Source organism: Bos mutus, chromosome 11 (genome assembly GCF_027580195.1).
Source record: "Bos mutus isolate GX-2022 chromosome 11, NWIPB_WYAK_1.1, whole genome shotgun sequence".
Taxonomy (NCBI): domain Eukaryota; kingdom Metazoa; phylum Chordata; class Mammalia; order Artiodactyla; family Bovidae; genus Bos; species Bos mutus.
The window spans coordinates 3,128,696-3,140,498 of NC_091627.1; the positions used below are offsets into that span (position 1 = coordinate 3,128,696).

The window sequence follows — 11,803 nt, forward strand, 5'->3', positions numbered from 1 at the left end:
TTTCAAGCACACTGTGAGGAAGGTCCCTCCACAGCCCCGCTGCACAAAGTGAGAGCTGTGGCTCAGCGAGGGCCTGGGCCCGGCGTCCTGCCTGCCACCGGTGTGCAGGGCCAGGGCGCAGCTCACTCCTCTCCTGCACCGGGAGGACCCCCCACCCCACCCCTGAGCACAACTCCCCCAAGGGGAGCCCACCAGGACTTCCAGGGATTAGCCTGCTGGGCCAGGAGGCAAAGGAAACCCCGGGGGCTGAGGCTCAGGACCCCCAGGAAGCGAGCACAGGAAGCCAGCAGCCGTGGTCAGGCTGCTGCCCACCAGCTGCGGCCCCTTCCCGGAGCTGGCGCTCAGCCCGGCAGCAGGCAGCTCTTGGTTCAGCCAGTAGGGCCGGCCTAGTGGGGCTGGGGGCCAGGCTCCGCGTCCCAGGGCCTGGCTGTCACCGTCCCCCATGTTGTGGAGAAGGGCTGCTCCTGGGAGTGGACGAGGCTGCCCAGGGGCTGGCAGGGATGTGAGGTGAGTGCGGCGGCTCCAGCCCTGTACCCGCCACAGATGCCAGGCTGCAGTCCTCACGGGAATACAGTGGGCTGGATGGTGGCTTGGCCTCGTCCAGCCCCGGGGAGAACCTTGGCTGGCCCTCCCGCCCGGTGCTCCCAGCAGCTTCCACTTCCCTATCCCCGCCTCCCGGGGCCGCCCTGCTCAGGGCGAATCAGGAGGCTGCGGGGGGAACGGTCCCCCCTGCCTCTGGGGTGAGTTGGGCCCGTCAGGAAGTGCACCCTGGGCTCTCCCCCCCCAGCTCTGCCCGCCTCCGTCCTGGCAGCCGGCACGGCACTGAATCCGACAGACAGGCGTGCAGGTGCCCCCCAGGCGGATGCAAGGTAGGCTGACCCAATGCCCTTCCCTCAGGTGGCGCCCCAAGCTCGGGCCTGGAGCAGGGGACGGGGTGTGGGGCAGACCCAGCGGGGCACCAGGGAGTCCTGGCTATGTGGCCTGTCCCTGCTCCACGGCCACCCTGTGCCGGCCTGTCGCTTCAGCAGAGGGAGCCGTGGGGGTCGGCAGGTGCAGGATGCATAGACGTCAGGCTGGGCAGGCAGGGGCCGGCCCGGGGGTGCTTTCATTCAGCGCCTCGTCTGCCCCGGGCAGGCGGTGCAGCCCGAACCTGCCGCCACCCTCGTCCCTAGGAGTGTAGCCCGTTCCCTGTGAGCTGGAGGCTTGTCCTTCTCTTGCCGCCACGGATCGGAAGCTTAGTGGGAGGTGGCGGGGTCAGGGTCTCCATCCCCGCTGCCAGGAGGAGGCAACCCGCGGCTGCCCCCAGCTCAGCCTAGCCCTGGAGAGAGGGGCTTCTGGACATGGAGCAGGAGGGAGGTGCAGTGGGCCGTTCCGGCGTAGGGGGGGTCTCCTGGTGGAGAGCTGGCTGGGCAGCCCTCAAGAGCGAGGCCTCGTCCGGGAGGTGTAGAGGAGCCCTGACAGCTAGGGCCCAGGGCCCGGGAGCCCACCCCTCCCAGGACACCCAGGCCTGCACCCTCCAGCGGGCCGTCCACAGGCACCCTTCCTGGAGGGCACCGCGTCGCCAAGCCTGACCCGGGCGGGAACGGCCCAGTAGCTGCTGGGCAACTGTTGCATCACCGGAAGAAGGGAGGCTGGGAGGATTGGACGTGAGGGCTGCTGTCCCGCGGGCAAGGAGGAAGTCCCGAAGCACAGCCTGGGGCCCGGGTGCCCGGCACTGGCCCCCTCCCTCACGTGCCTCCCGCCAGCCCCACAGCACTTGGGGTGTCCTGGGGGGTCGGGCAGGGCCAGAGGAGGGCCGCGGGGCTGGCGACTGTGTCCTCCTGGACACCACCCTGACCCTGGAGCATCTCCACGCCACCCCTGACGCTTACCAGGGTCCCTTGGGAGAGAAAGCCCAGGGCGCCTGGAGGGTCGGCAGCAGGGCCTGGGGAGGCGAGGGGAGATGCTGGGTGAGTCGACGGCAGCAGGGGGCTCCCCCCGCCACGGCCGAGACGGCTGGCCTGGGCCCCCGCGGGCCCGCGGCTCAGCAGCGGCCGCCCCCCACCCCAGCCATGTCCGACTATGAGAACGAGGACGCGTGCTGGAGCGCCCTGGAGGGCTTCCGGGTGAAGCTCATCTCTGCCATCGACCCCGCCCGCGTGACGCCCTACCTGCGCCAGTGCAACGTGCTGAGCCCCGACGACGAGGAGCAGGTGCTCAGCGACCCCAACCTGGTCACCCGCAAGCGGAAAGTGGGTCAGTGCCGCGGGCGGCCGCACTCTGCCCCCCACCCTGGTCCCCCGACCCTCACCCTGCCTCCGCCCCGTCTGCCTGCCACTATGCCCGCTCCCCACACGGCAGACGCCCCTGGGAGCGCCCCAAGGTGGGGCCAGGCTGGCCCCCTCTGCAGCCTCGTGGGCCACCACATGCGTCCTCTCTGAGTCACAGGAGTGCTCCTGGACATCCTGCAGCGGACGGGCCACAAGGGCTACGTGGCCTTCCTCGAGAGCCTGGAGCTGTACTACCCGCAGCTCTACAGGAAAGTCACGGGCAAGGAGCCCACCCGCGTCTTCTCCGTGATCATCGGTGAGCGGTGGGTGCAGGCCTGGGAGCGCGAGGGGCAGGGGAACCTGGTCCCCTGATGCGTAAACCGCCGGTGAAAGGAAAGGAGTGAGCCTCACGTGGGGGCTGCCAGCTTCCGGCCCTGTGTGGGCGTCCCTCCCATCCCGCCGGCCTGAGCTCGTGGAGGGGCAGAGGCTGCAGGAAAGGGAGCCCGAGCCCCAGGGTGGGGCCTGTGGGAGGGGGGAGGCACAGGCTGATGCTTGGCCCAGAGCCCCTTCTACCCAGAAGGCCCTCTGACCTCGCCGAAGCCCTGCCCGAGAAGCCAGCGGGGTCACGTCCTCCCACCTCTCCACCAAGACAGAATTAGAGAGGGATGGACGCCCAGACCCCGGGCTGTCCTGCCCTGGTGGGGTCGGTGGGGTGGGTGGGAACAGGGCCCGGAGGTGAGTCCGCGCCTCAGTTTATCCCCCGGGCGGGGAGCTGACCCCTTGGCCAAGCCGCCCCGGAGCCACTCGGTCCTCGAGTGGGGGCGCCATCTGATCCCGCCCGCTCTGCAGACGCCTCTGGCGAGTCAGGCCTGACGCAGCTGCTAATGAGCGAGGTGATGAAGCTGCAGAGGAAGGTGCAGGAGCTGACGGCGCTGCTGGGCTCCAGAGACGACCTCGCCGAGGAGCTGCGTGTGAAGGACAGCCTGCTGCGCAAGCTCCAGGAGCGTGTGCAGCGGCTCAAGGAGGCCTGCGAGGCGGGCAGCCGCGAGCTCCAGCGCTGCAAGGACGAGAACTACGACCTGGCCCTGCGCCTGGCCCGCCAGAGCGAGGAGCGCGACGCGGCCCTCACGGGGCACCGCGGGCTGCTGCTGGAGGTGCCTGGGGCGGGGGGTGGGGTGGGGCAGGGCCCCGGCCGACACTGACAGCACCCCCGCTCCCCGCAGATCGACCGGCTGAAGCACAGCCTCATGAGGGCGGAAGACGACTGCAGGGTTGAGCGCAAGCACACGCTGAAGCTCAGGCACGCCATGGAGCTGCGGCCCAGCCAGGAGCTGCTCTGGGAGCTGCAGCAGGAGAAGGCGCTGCTGCAGGCGCGCGTGCAGGGCCTGGAGGCCTCGGTGCAGGTGGGCCTCCGGGCCGGCGGCGGCGGGCTTGGGGGGAGCCGGGCCCGTCCCCCCACCACCCTCTCCCTTCACCCACAGGAGGGGAAGGCGGACCCGGGCCGCCCCCACGTCCAGGTGCCAGAGGAGGACTGGCAGCGGGTGCAGCGGGACCTGCAGCAGCAGGCCGCCACCATCTTCTCCCTGCGCAAGGACCTGCGCCAGGCCGAGGCCCTACGCACCCGGGTAGGCAGCGGGGCCTCGCGTGGGGGTGCTGTCGGGGGGCCAGCCGTGGCCGGGAGCTGCCCTCCAGCCCGGCCACTGGGGCTGGCTGTCTAGCTGGCGTCTTCCGCAGAGCGCGGAGGAGAAGGAGACGTTGGAGCTGCAGTGCCTGGCCCTGCGGAGGGACTCCAAGATGTACAAGGACCGCATCGAGGCCATCCTGCAGCAGATGGAGGAGGTTGCCATTGAAAGGGACCAGGTAGGGCCATGCCAGCCTTTCGGGGGAGGCGGTCGTCAAGGCAGCCTTTAATGAGCTCCGACAGAAGCGGTTCCTGCTCCTTCAAAGCCATGAGCGCTGACACAGGGGTGTGTGGCTTAGCTTCAGGGATCATTGCTGGAGACAGAGGGTGGCTTTCTCCAAGTCTTCCTGCAGCCGCGGCCTCCCTGGCTGGTCACTTCGGGCCAGCTGCCTGGGCTGACCTCAGCGTCCCCATTGAGGAGGGCGGGCGTGAGAGCACATGGGGTGTTCACTCTGAAGAACATCACACGGCCGTCAACGATTGTGTTCTCGGTGCCAAGTGCGCCCGTGAAACAGGAAACGCGGGAGCAGGGTGGCCGGGGGCACTTCGGGGGAGGCGGTCATCTCCTTTGTTTTCTGAACGGTCCGCACTTCCCGTAGTGAACCTGGGTCGTGTTTACAAACGCCCCAAACGTGAGCGCTGTCCTCAGGGAAGAGGGGAAGGGGCCGCCGCTGGCCCTGCCTGGCCCCTCCGCAGCCTCGTTGCTGGAAATTCTCCCGGGAGCGTTGCTAGAAATCAGACTGTGCTGAGAAGTGAGAGATCGGGAGGGGAAATGAAAGCCAGGGAGGTGTGCGTGTGTCCTGGGGCGTGGGGCCAGGCCACGCTCACAAGGAGGCTCAGCAAGGGTCCCACCCTGACGCTTGCCCTGCCCCCTCTGCCTGCAGGCCACCCTGATGCGGGAGGAGCTGCACGCGCAGCATGCACGCAGCCTGCAGGACAAGGACGCGCTGCGGAAACAGGTCCGCGAGCTGAGTGAGAAGGTGGACGAGCTCCAGCTGCAGCTGTTCCAGCGCGAGGGCCAGCTGCTGGCCGTGGAGGGCAAGCTCCGGCGGCGGCAGCTAGACGCGCTCATCCTGGTGGGCCTCCGCAGGGTCAGCCCTGCCACGGGGGTGCTGGAGGGGGGCGGGGGGTGCAGCCACGCAGGAGCAGGTGTGTCCTGGAGGCCACAGAGCCCCGGGGAGGAGCCGCCAGGGGTCCCTGGCCCTTCCTGAGCCCCTCCTCTCTCCGGAAGGTTGGCTCCTCGCCGAGCCCCCCTGGAGGGTTGCTGCAGGGCTGGCGCAGCTCAGGGCTGGGCACGATGAGCGGGCAGGGAGGTACATTCTGGCCAGGCCCAGCCGGGAGGGGCTTCCTTGGTGGGGGGCCTGGCCCGGGACCCCACCCCACGCCCAGGAGTGGCTCGGTTCCCTCACAGCCTGCTGACAGACCCCTATTCTGTGACCGCAGAGCTCTGATCTGGAGGACAGCTCACCCAGGAATTCCCAGGAGGTGAGCATGACTGCAGGTCAGGCCCGCGCGGGCTTCACCGGACGCTCTGGGCCACAGCCTACGCCAGACCACAGTCCCGTACGCGAAGCTCTGGGAGCTTGGCTGTGCACTGCCTGCCCTCTGCTCTGTGCCCACCTGGGCAGCATAGGTCCCTCCCTGAGAGGCTGGCACCGGGGGACGGTGGTGGGGACCGCAACCCGGGGTGGGCAGCATGGACCATCAGGTCCGCTCCCGGCAGGGCGGCGGTCTGATCGCCCCATGTCTCTTGGGAAGTTCTTGCCCCCTCAGGATCTGGAGGATACCCAGCTCTCAGACAAAGGTGAGGACACCCGCCACCTGTCCCGGAGGAATCTGACCAAGGCCTCCTCGTGGTGGCAAGTTGGCTCCTGTCTTGACCTTCAGCACACACGCTGCATGATGCTGGTGCCGGGGATGCGCGCCCCAGCCCTGGACCCATGACCTTCATGCCTCATTTCAAAGATGGGCACATTGGGGCTCAGAAGGATGAGCAACCCCCAGAAAGCGGACAGGACCCCCCTTTGAGCCTGGGGCCCAGGCTCGGTCAGCTTCCGCTCGGCCCGGGGATGCTGAGAGGAGGGGCACCCGCCCTCTGGAGCAGAGAGCGGGGCAGTGGCCACTGCCCGGGTGCAGCCTCCCAAGAAGTGGGGACAGACAGGGAAGGGGGTACAGCTCCGGGTGACCGCAGTGGGGGCTTCAGGTGGCGGAGGCGGGATCACTCTGCCTGCCTAGACACAGGGCGTGGGGTGGCCCCGGGGGGATGATGAGGGGCTGGCTCCGAAGCTGGGTGTCAGATGGGAATTTGGGAGGGTGGGGGCGGGGTGGGGGGAGGGGCGCTACCACAGAGGTAGCGTGTGAAGCCAGACAGACTTCCTCAGCGTCAGACCCCAGCTGCTGGGGGGGCGCCGAAAGAGGAAGAGGCAGCAAATGGAGAAGTGAGGACTCGGTCCCTCTGCTGCCGCCCAAAGACGCAAGCTTGAAGCCACCGAGCCCCCACGGGGGACGGGCAGGAAGGACCCACAGGCCACGAGTCGGCAGTGAAGGCCGCTGGCCAGCCTGGGAGCCCCAACCCTGGGCTGGCATGGCGCCTTGCAGGAGGTGGGGCAGGGTCCAGGGTAGAGGCCAAGGAGGAGGGAAAGGTGTGAGCTTCAGGGGAAGACCTGGGCCTGGGCCGCCCCCACCCCCATGTCCCTGAGACCTGGGATCCATACCCGCCCCCCACTGTGGACAGTTCTGGAGAGCCAGCCCATCAGAGCACTTTTTCTGAGGGTCCTGAGCCTTGGGCCCTTCCAGATATGGAGGGAGCCCTAGGACCCCAGCCCCTGCTTCCAGGGCACCTGAGCCGTCTACTCGGGGGGTTAGAAGTGAACGTTGAGTCCCCGTGTCTACACAATGGGAATCCTGGCAGGTCCAAGTGAGGACCCAGGAGGTGGCACAGGGCTGGCCCAGGTTGAGGAGGTAAGAGGTACCAACCAGTGTGAGCCTGGCAGCTGGGCAGGACCGACAGGCACTCTCCCTTCCAGGCAGCCTGGCCATCGGGGAGAGCCCGGAGCAGCCGTCTGTGGCTCTGCAGGAGGAACAGCTTTCACTGACCCCAGAGGTAAGGCTGCCTGGGGTCCCTGGGAAGCCCCTGGGGAGGTTCTCAGCCTGGACACCGGAGAGTGACTCCTCCACCTGGACACCCGGGGGCTGATCCCAGGCTCTGCCCACGGGCTCCTGGGGTGTGGGTGTTTGGAAAGTGAGGTGAAGCTGAGGCTCCCCCATTTGTGGACAAAGCTGGGCAGGGGGCAGGGAGCAGGCCAGTCTTCTGGACAGGGCTCAGCGTTAAGTGAGTGGAACTCGGCCTCCCTTTCCATTGCACTGAGCCCGACAACAAAAGGGGTCACCCCAGACACTGTAGTGGAAGGAACCCTGGCCTGGAGCCGTGGGCCCCCGGGCCCGTCGTGTCATCTGAAAAGAGGGACAGCGCACCCAGCCGACCTGGTCCCCAGTGCGCAGCCCCAGGGCCGGGAGTGGGGCCCACAGGCCGAGCCTCGCCCCTCCTCCAGGACGCAGGACTGAACGGCCGGGAGCCCCCAGAGAAGGAGAAGGGCCGGCGGCGCCTCAAGGAGAGCTTCGAGAACTACCGCAGGTGGGCCCGCGTGGGCGGTGGGTGGGGCTGCGGGCGGGGGCCTCATGCGAGCCCGCGCCCGCCTGCGCTGTCCGGTCTCCCGCAGGAAGCGGGCCCTCCGGAAGATGCAGCTCGGCGCGCGGCAGGGGGAGGCGGACGGAGAGAACACCACGGGCAGCGACAACACCGACACCGAGGGCGCCTAGCCGGCCCCCCGTCCAGCCCTCCCCGTCGCGGGAGGAGGCGCGGCCCCCCCAGGCCGCCTCTTCGTCGGCGAGCATGGGCGGGTTCTGTGGGACGCGCACACGTGCCGCGACCTTAAAGTGCAACCTTGTCAATAAACTACCGCGGTCCGGACATCGCCGCCTCCAATGGTCTCGGTCCAGCGCGCCTCTTTCGACGCCGCGCCAGCCGGCACGCGCCGCCGGCCGCCAAGGGGCAGCGGAGCTCACCGCCGGCCGCCAGGGGGCAGCAGAGCACTGCCCGCCACCGGCGCCGGAAGCCGGGGAGGGTCGCTTCCGCCGCTGCCCGCTTCCAATATGGCAGCGGGGCGGGGCGGCCGGCGGGAGGCATGCTGCGGGCGGCGTTGAGCCACGTGCCGATACTGTTGAGCTGCGCGCGGCCCCGCGGGCCCAGCCCGAGGTGGCTGTGGGATCGCCGGGCCCGCCTGCAGGCCGCGGGGACAAGGCGGGCCTGGGGGTGGGGCTGGCGGCGCTTGAGCTCCGAGCCGGGACCCGGGCCGGCGCACTACCAGCTTGTCTACACCTGCAAGGTGGGCCCGTGGCGGGGGCGGTGCCGGGAGGGAGGGGCCCGGACCCGCATCTGGTGTTGCGGAACTGTGACGGAGGGTGGGGCCATCCACAGGGGGCGGGACCTCCCTGAAGGGGTGGGGCTATCATTCGGGGGAGGATCCATCTGGGAGAGGGCGGGGACGCGCGAAGAGGTGGGGCTACCAGTGGGGGCGGATCCTTCCGGAGGTGGGGCTAAGATGGGGCGGGGCCTTCCAGGAGGGGTGGGGCTATCACTTGGGGTGACAGATCCTTCCAGAGGTGGGGCAAAGATGGGGCGGGGCCTTCCAGAAGGGGTGGGGCTATCACTTGGGGTGACAGATTCTTCCGGAGGTGGGGCTAAGCCTTCGGGGAGGGGCGGGGCCGTGTGGAGGGCCTCACTTTGGAGTCTCCCCAAGGTCTGTGGGACCAGGTCCTCGAAGCGCATCTCCAAGCTCGCCTATCACCAGGGTGTGGTCATTGTGACTTGCCTGGGCTGCCAGAACCACCACATCATCGCCGACAACCTGGGCTGGTTCTCAGACCTGGATGGCAAGAGGTGAGGCCTGCCTGGGCAGGGCTGAGGACAGAGGCCTGTATCCCCCGGGCTAGCCTGGTCCATCCTGAGTCTGTGGCCCCACCCACCGTCCCTGGGGCACCGCCCTTCTAAATGAGATTACAGAGCCCAGCTTCCTTGTCAAGAAATGCATGGTTGAACTTGAAATTCAGATGAACCATGATAACTTTTTGGTGGAAGCATGCCCCAAGTATGCGATCTTCTGCCCTAGGCCATCCCCCTTTGGCCCTGCTTCACTGCCTGACCTCTGCTCTCAATACCAGCCTCAGAGGCAGCAGGACCTGGTGACATGTCCCCCTACCCCCAACAGGAGGGATCAGACTAGGTTGACTCTTAAACAGCTTACCTTTCGCTTTGTGGTTCCTTCCTTGACCCTACAAGGCGCTCCTTCCTAAGTATCTGCTATGGGGTGGGGGTCCTAGCATGCACATTTCTGTCCTCTCTGAGGCTGGCAGGCTGCACCAGATGGGGCAGATGTGAGCTAGTGTGGTCCGGGGCTCTGGTCCTGCAGGTCAGCCTCGCCCCCTTGTGGAGAGCAGTGTTCAGTGAGGGGCAGCGCGCAGTGAGGGACTGTTCAGGGGCCTCTTGACCGGGTGGTCCTGATGCCACACCAGTGCAGGACCCACACACTTGAGCTTGGCCTGGGGTGCCCTTGAGGGCCCGAGACGCAAAACGGCCAAGAAGCGTTACAGCACCTCCCTCTTTCTCAGGAATATTGAAGAAATCCTGGCAGCCAGAGGGGAGAAGGTACGCCGAGTGGCTGGCGATGGGGCCCTGGAGCTCCTTTTAGAGGCTGCGGGGCCCCCCAAACCCACCACTGCTGCGGAAGGGGCTGAGGACCAGGATCCCACCCAGCCCAGCAAGACGGAGGCTAGCTGACCCGTCTTCTGCCTTGGAGAAGGGTGCTCCAGCCCTGGGCTACTCTGGACGTGCCTGTTTTCCATCAATAAACAGACTTCACTGCAGAGGCTGGGACCTGGGGCTCTCCTGTCATCCCTGCCTCTGGAGTCAGAGTGAGTCACAAGCACGCTGGAGGCCGCATCTGAGTGGGAGGGCTGGATGTTGCAGTCTGAGCCCTACCCCACCCCCACCCCCAGGGCTGCACTGTGTGGCCTTGGGCAGGTCTCTTTGCCTCTCTGAGCCTCTGTCTTCCTATTTTCTGATGAAGATGCTCACAGTGCCACCTTGTCAGGAGTTACAGAAGGAAAGACAGGACTCAGGCACAGGGTGGGTCAGCCTTGCCCCAAATGCCAGGACCCAACCGTGATGGCCAGTTAGCCACTGTTCTCCCTGAGGGGCAGAAGCCCCACCATGGGTCCTGTCCCTCTGGCCTTACACAGGAGGCCCCACAGGTCCTTCTGTGCCACCTAGACGCACCTGTGAGCCGGTGCCAACCTCAGCCTTGACCCTTGGCCATCAGCCAAGCAACGTCAGCCAACCAGGCTGCTCACTGTGGCCACAGACAAGCTGGACAGCTGTGGTGGCGAGCGGTTTGGGGGCTGGGGCTGCCGTGTGCTTGTCCCCCCGCCCCCAGGCTGTGTGATTTGTCTCCCAGCCTAGCTTGACTGCTTTCTCAGGATGTTCCTGTGTTTATGAAAGCGTGTTTATTTCCAGAAGTGTTCTGGGCTGTGTGACCTTCAGCATTAATCACCAGCCACAGTCTTACCGGATCCCCACAGGATCCGAGCTCCTGACAGCCGCCCCCGTGGGCACGGGCCTGGGCATTGTTCTCTGGGAGCTGGCAGCCCATGCTCTGTCTTGATTACCCACCCTGTCCTTCCCGTGGCGAACAACCCCCTATTATGCTGCCCAGAACCTCCTGTGACATTTGCGGAGTCAGTCCTGGAGGCTGAGCCAGCCCCCGGGCCTGCTTCTCCACAAAGGCCCTGAGGGATCTCTGGCCTTGGAGCAGCAGCGTGGGGGCAGGGCTTTGCTGCCCACGGAGGGTTGGGGGCCGATCTGGGGAGGCCCAGGGAGCCGACTGGACGGTGAGAGCGCACAGCATCCCAGGAGTGCCCCCAGCACAGACCTTCCTTCCCTGGGCAATTTGGACGTGTTTGCTTGCCATGCCCTTTCCTGTCTGCCTTCCGACCCTGAGCTCCTCGGTCTGAGCCTGGAGGGCGGGGCAGGCCCTGGGGACAGTAGGGCACGTGCACCCAAGGCAGGCTCCGGACAGCTCGTGGTGGCCCCCGCGCCCAGAGCCACTGAAAGCCTCCGCACCGCGGGCAGGCCTGTTGGTCCTGTCTCACTGTGCTTCCCCCCCGGAAACCCCAGGAAAAGCCCCTGCCCTTTTCCTCCCCCCGCCTCCTGACTGACCCCGGCACCCCCCCCCGGGTGGCCTGTGAGCATCAGCGGCTCCGAGCAGCCTTGTCCCCGGTCACTGGCCTCACCACAGTCTGGTCACCGCCACCCTGCTGTCCCTTCGCAAGGCGCCTGGCTCTCTTCCCTTCCTCATCCCAGGCCAGGACCTTCTCCAAAGCCTCAGTTAGGTTTCCCGCCTTGCAGGCTGATTCTTTACCAGCTGAGCCGCCAGGGAAGCCCCAAAGCATCACACTAGGGAGTCGAGTGTCTGGGCCACCCTCTGGTGGTCCTGTAATCCTCCAGGTGTGGTCTGGACGTAGAAAGCCTCTGAGGACAGCTGGCTTGGGAATGCTGGCTTCCAGGCCATCAGACAACCTTGTTCCTGCAGGACTGCCCAGAGCCTTCAGCGTTCTGATCTGGCTGGGAGCTGCTGAGACTCTGTGCCCCTGTGTTCCTGCTGGCCGAGTACCAGGCTTCCTGGGCACTGAGAACTCTCTCGGAGTGAGGGAGGGCTCGCCTTTCCCCGTGGGGGCCTCGCCATCCCCCTCCCTGCATTTTCTCCTCCATCAGAGTGTTCTGACCCCACCCTGCAGGCTCTGCCCACACTTTCCCCTC

The 11,803-nt window shown here is 67.0% G+C and overlaps 2 protein-coding genes across 2 annotated transcripts; both read left to right on the top strand.

The window, feature by feature from the left end:
- Positions 1–716: 716 nt before the first annotated feature.
- On the top strand, positions 717–7,924 carry CARD9 (caspase recruitment domain family member 9). Its single transcript, XM_070378748.1, has 13 exons — positions 717–869; positions 2,050–2,235; positions 2,428–2,565; positions 3,099–3,403; positions 3,473–3,652; positions 3,731–3,874; positions 3,984–4,109; positions 4,815–5,006; positions 5,374–5,415; positions 5,689–5,734; positions 6,957–7,033; positions 7,482–7,564; positions 7,650–7,924. The coding sequence occupies exons 1-13, from the start codon at positions 863–865 to the stop codon at positions 7,747–7,749; spliced, it is 1,626 nt and encodes a 541-aa protein (XP_070234849.1). The 5' UTR covers positions 717–862; the 3' UTR covers positions 7,750–7,924.
- Positions 7,925–8,057: 133 nt separating this feature from the next.
- Positions 8,058–9,862, top strand: DNLZ (DNL-type zinc finger). The gene is made up of 3 exons (XM_070378749.1): positions 8,058–8,315; positions 8,730–8,869; positions 9,598–9,862. The coding sequence occupies exons 1-3, from the start codon at positions 8,115–8,117 to the stop codon at positions 9,764–9,766; spliced, it is 510 nt and encodes a 169-aa protein (XP_070234850.1). The 5' UTR covers positions 8,058–8,114; the 3' UTR covers positions 9,767–9,862.
- Positions 9,863–11,803: the final 1,941 nt, after the last annotated feature.

Excerpts from the sequence above, each read along its gene's own strand:
- CARD9 (XM_070378748.1), top strand. Across the intron at positions 5,416-5,688 it reads CACCCAGGAATTCCCAGGAG|TTCTTGCCCCCTCAGGATCT; the intron begins GTGAGCATGACT and ends TCTCTTGGGAAG. Across the intron at positions 7,034-7,481 it reads AGCTTTCACTGACCCCAGAG|GACGCAGGACTGAACGGCCG; the intron begins GTAAGGCTGCCT and ends CCCCTCCTCCAG.
- DNLZ (XM_070378749.1), top strand. The coding sequence starts at position 8,115 with ATGCTGCGGGCGGCGTTGAGCCACGTGCCGATACTGTTGAGCTGCGCG. Across the intron at positions 8,316-8,729 it reads AGCTTGTCTACACCTGCAAG|GTCTGTGGGACCAGGTCCTC; the intron begins GTGGGCCCGTGG and ends AGTCTCCCCAAG. Across the intron at positions 8,870-9,597 it reads TCAGACCTGGATGGCAAGAG|GAATATTGAAGAAATCCTGG; the intron begins GTGAGGCCTGCC and ends CCTCTTTCTCAG.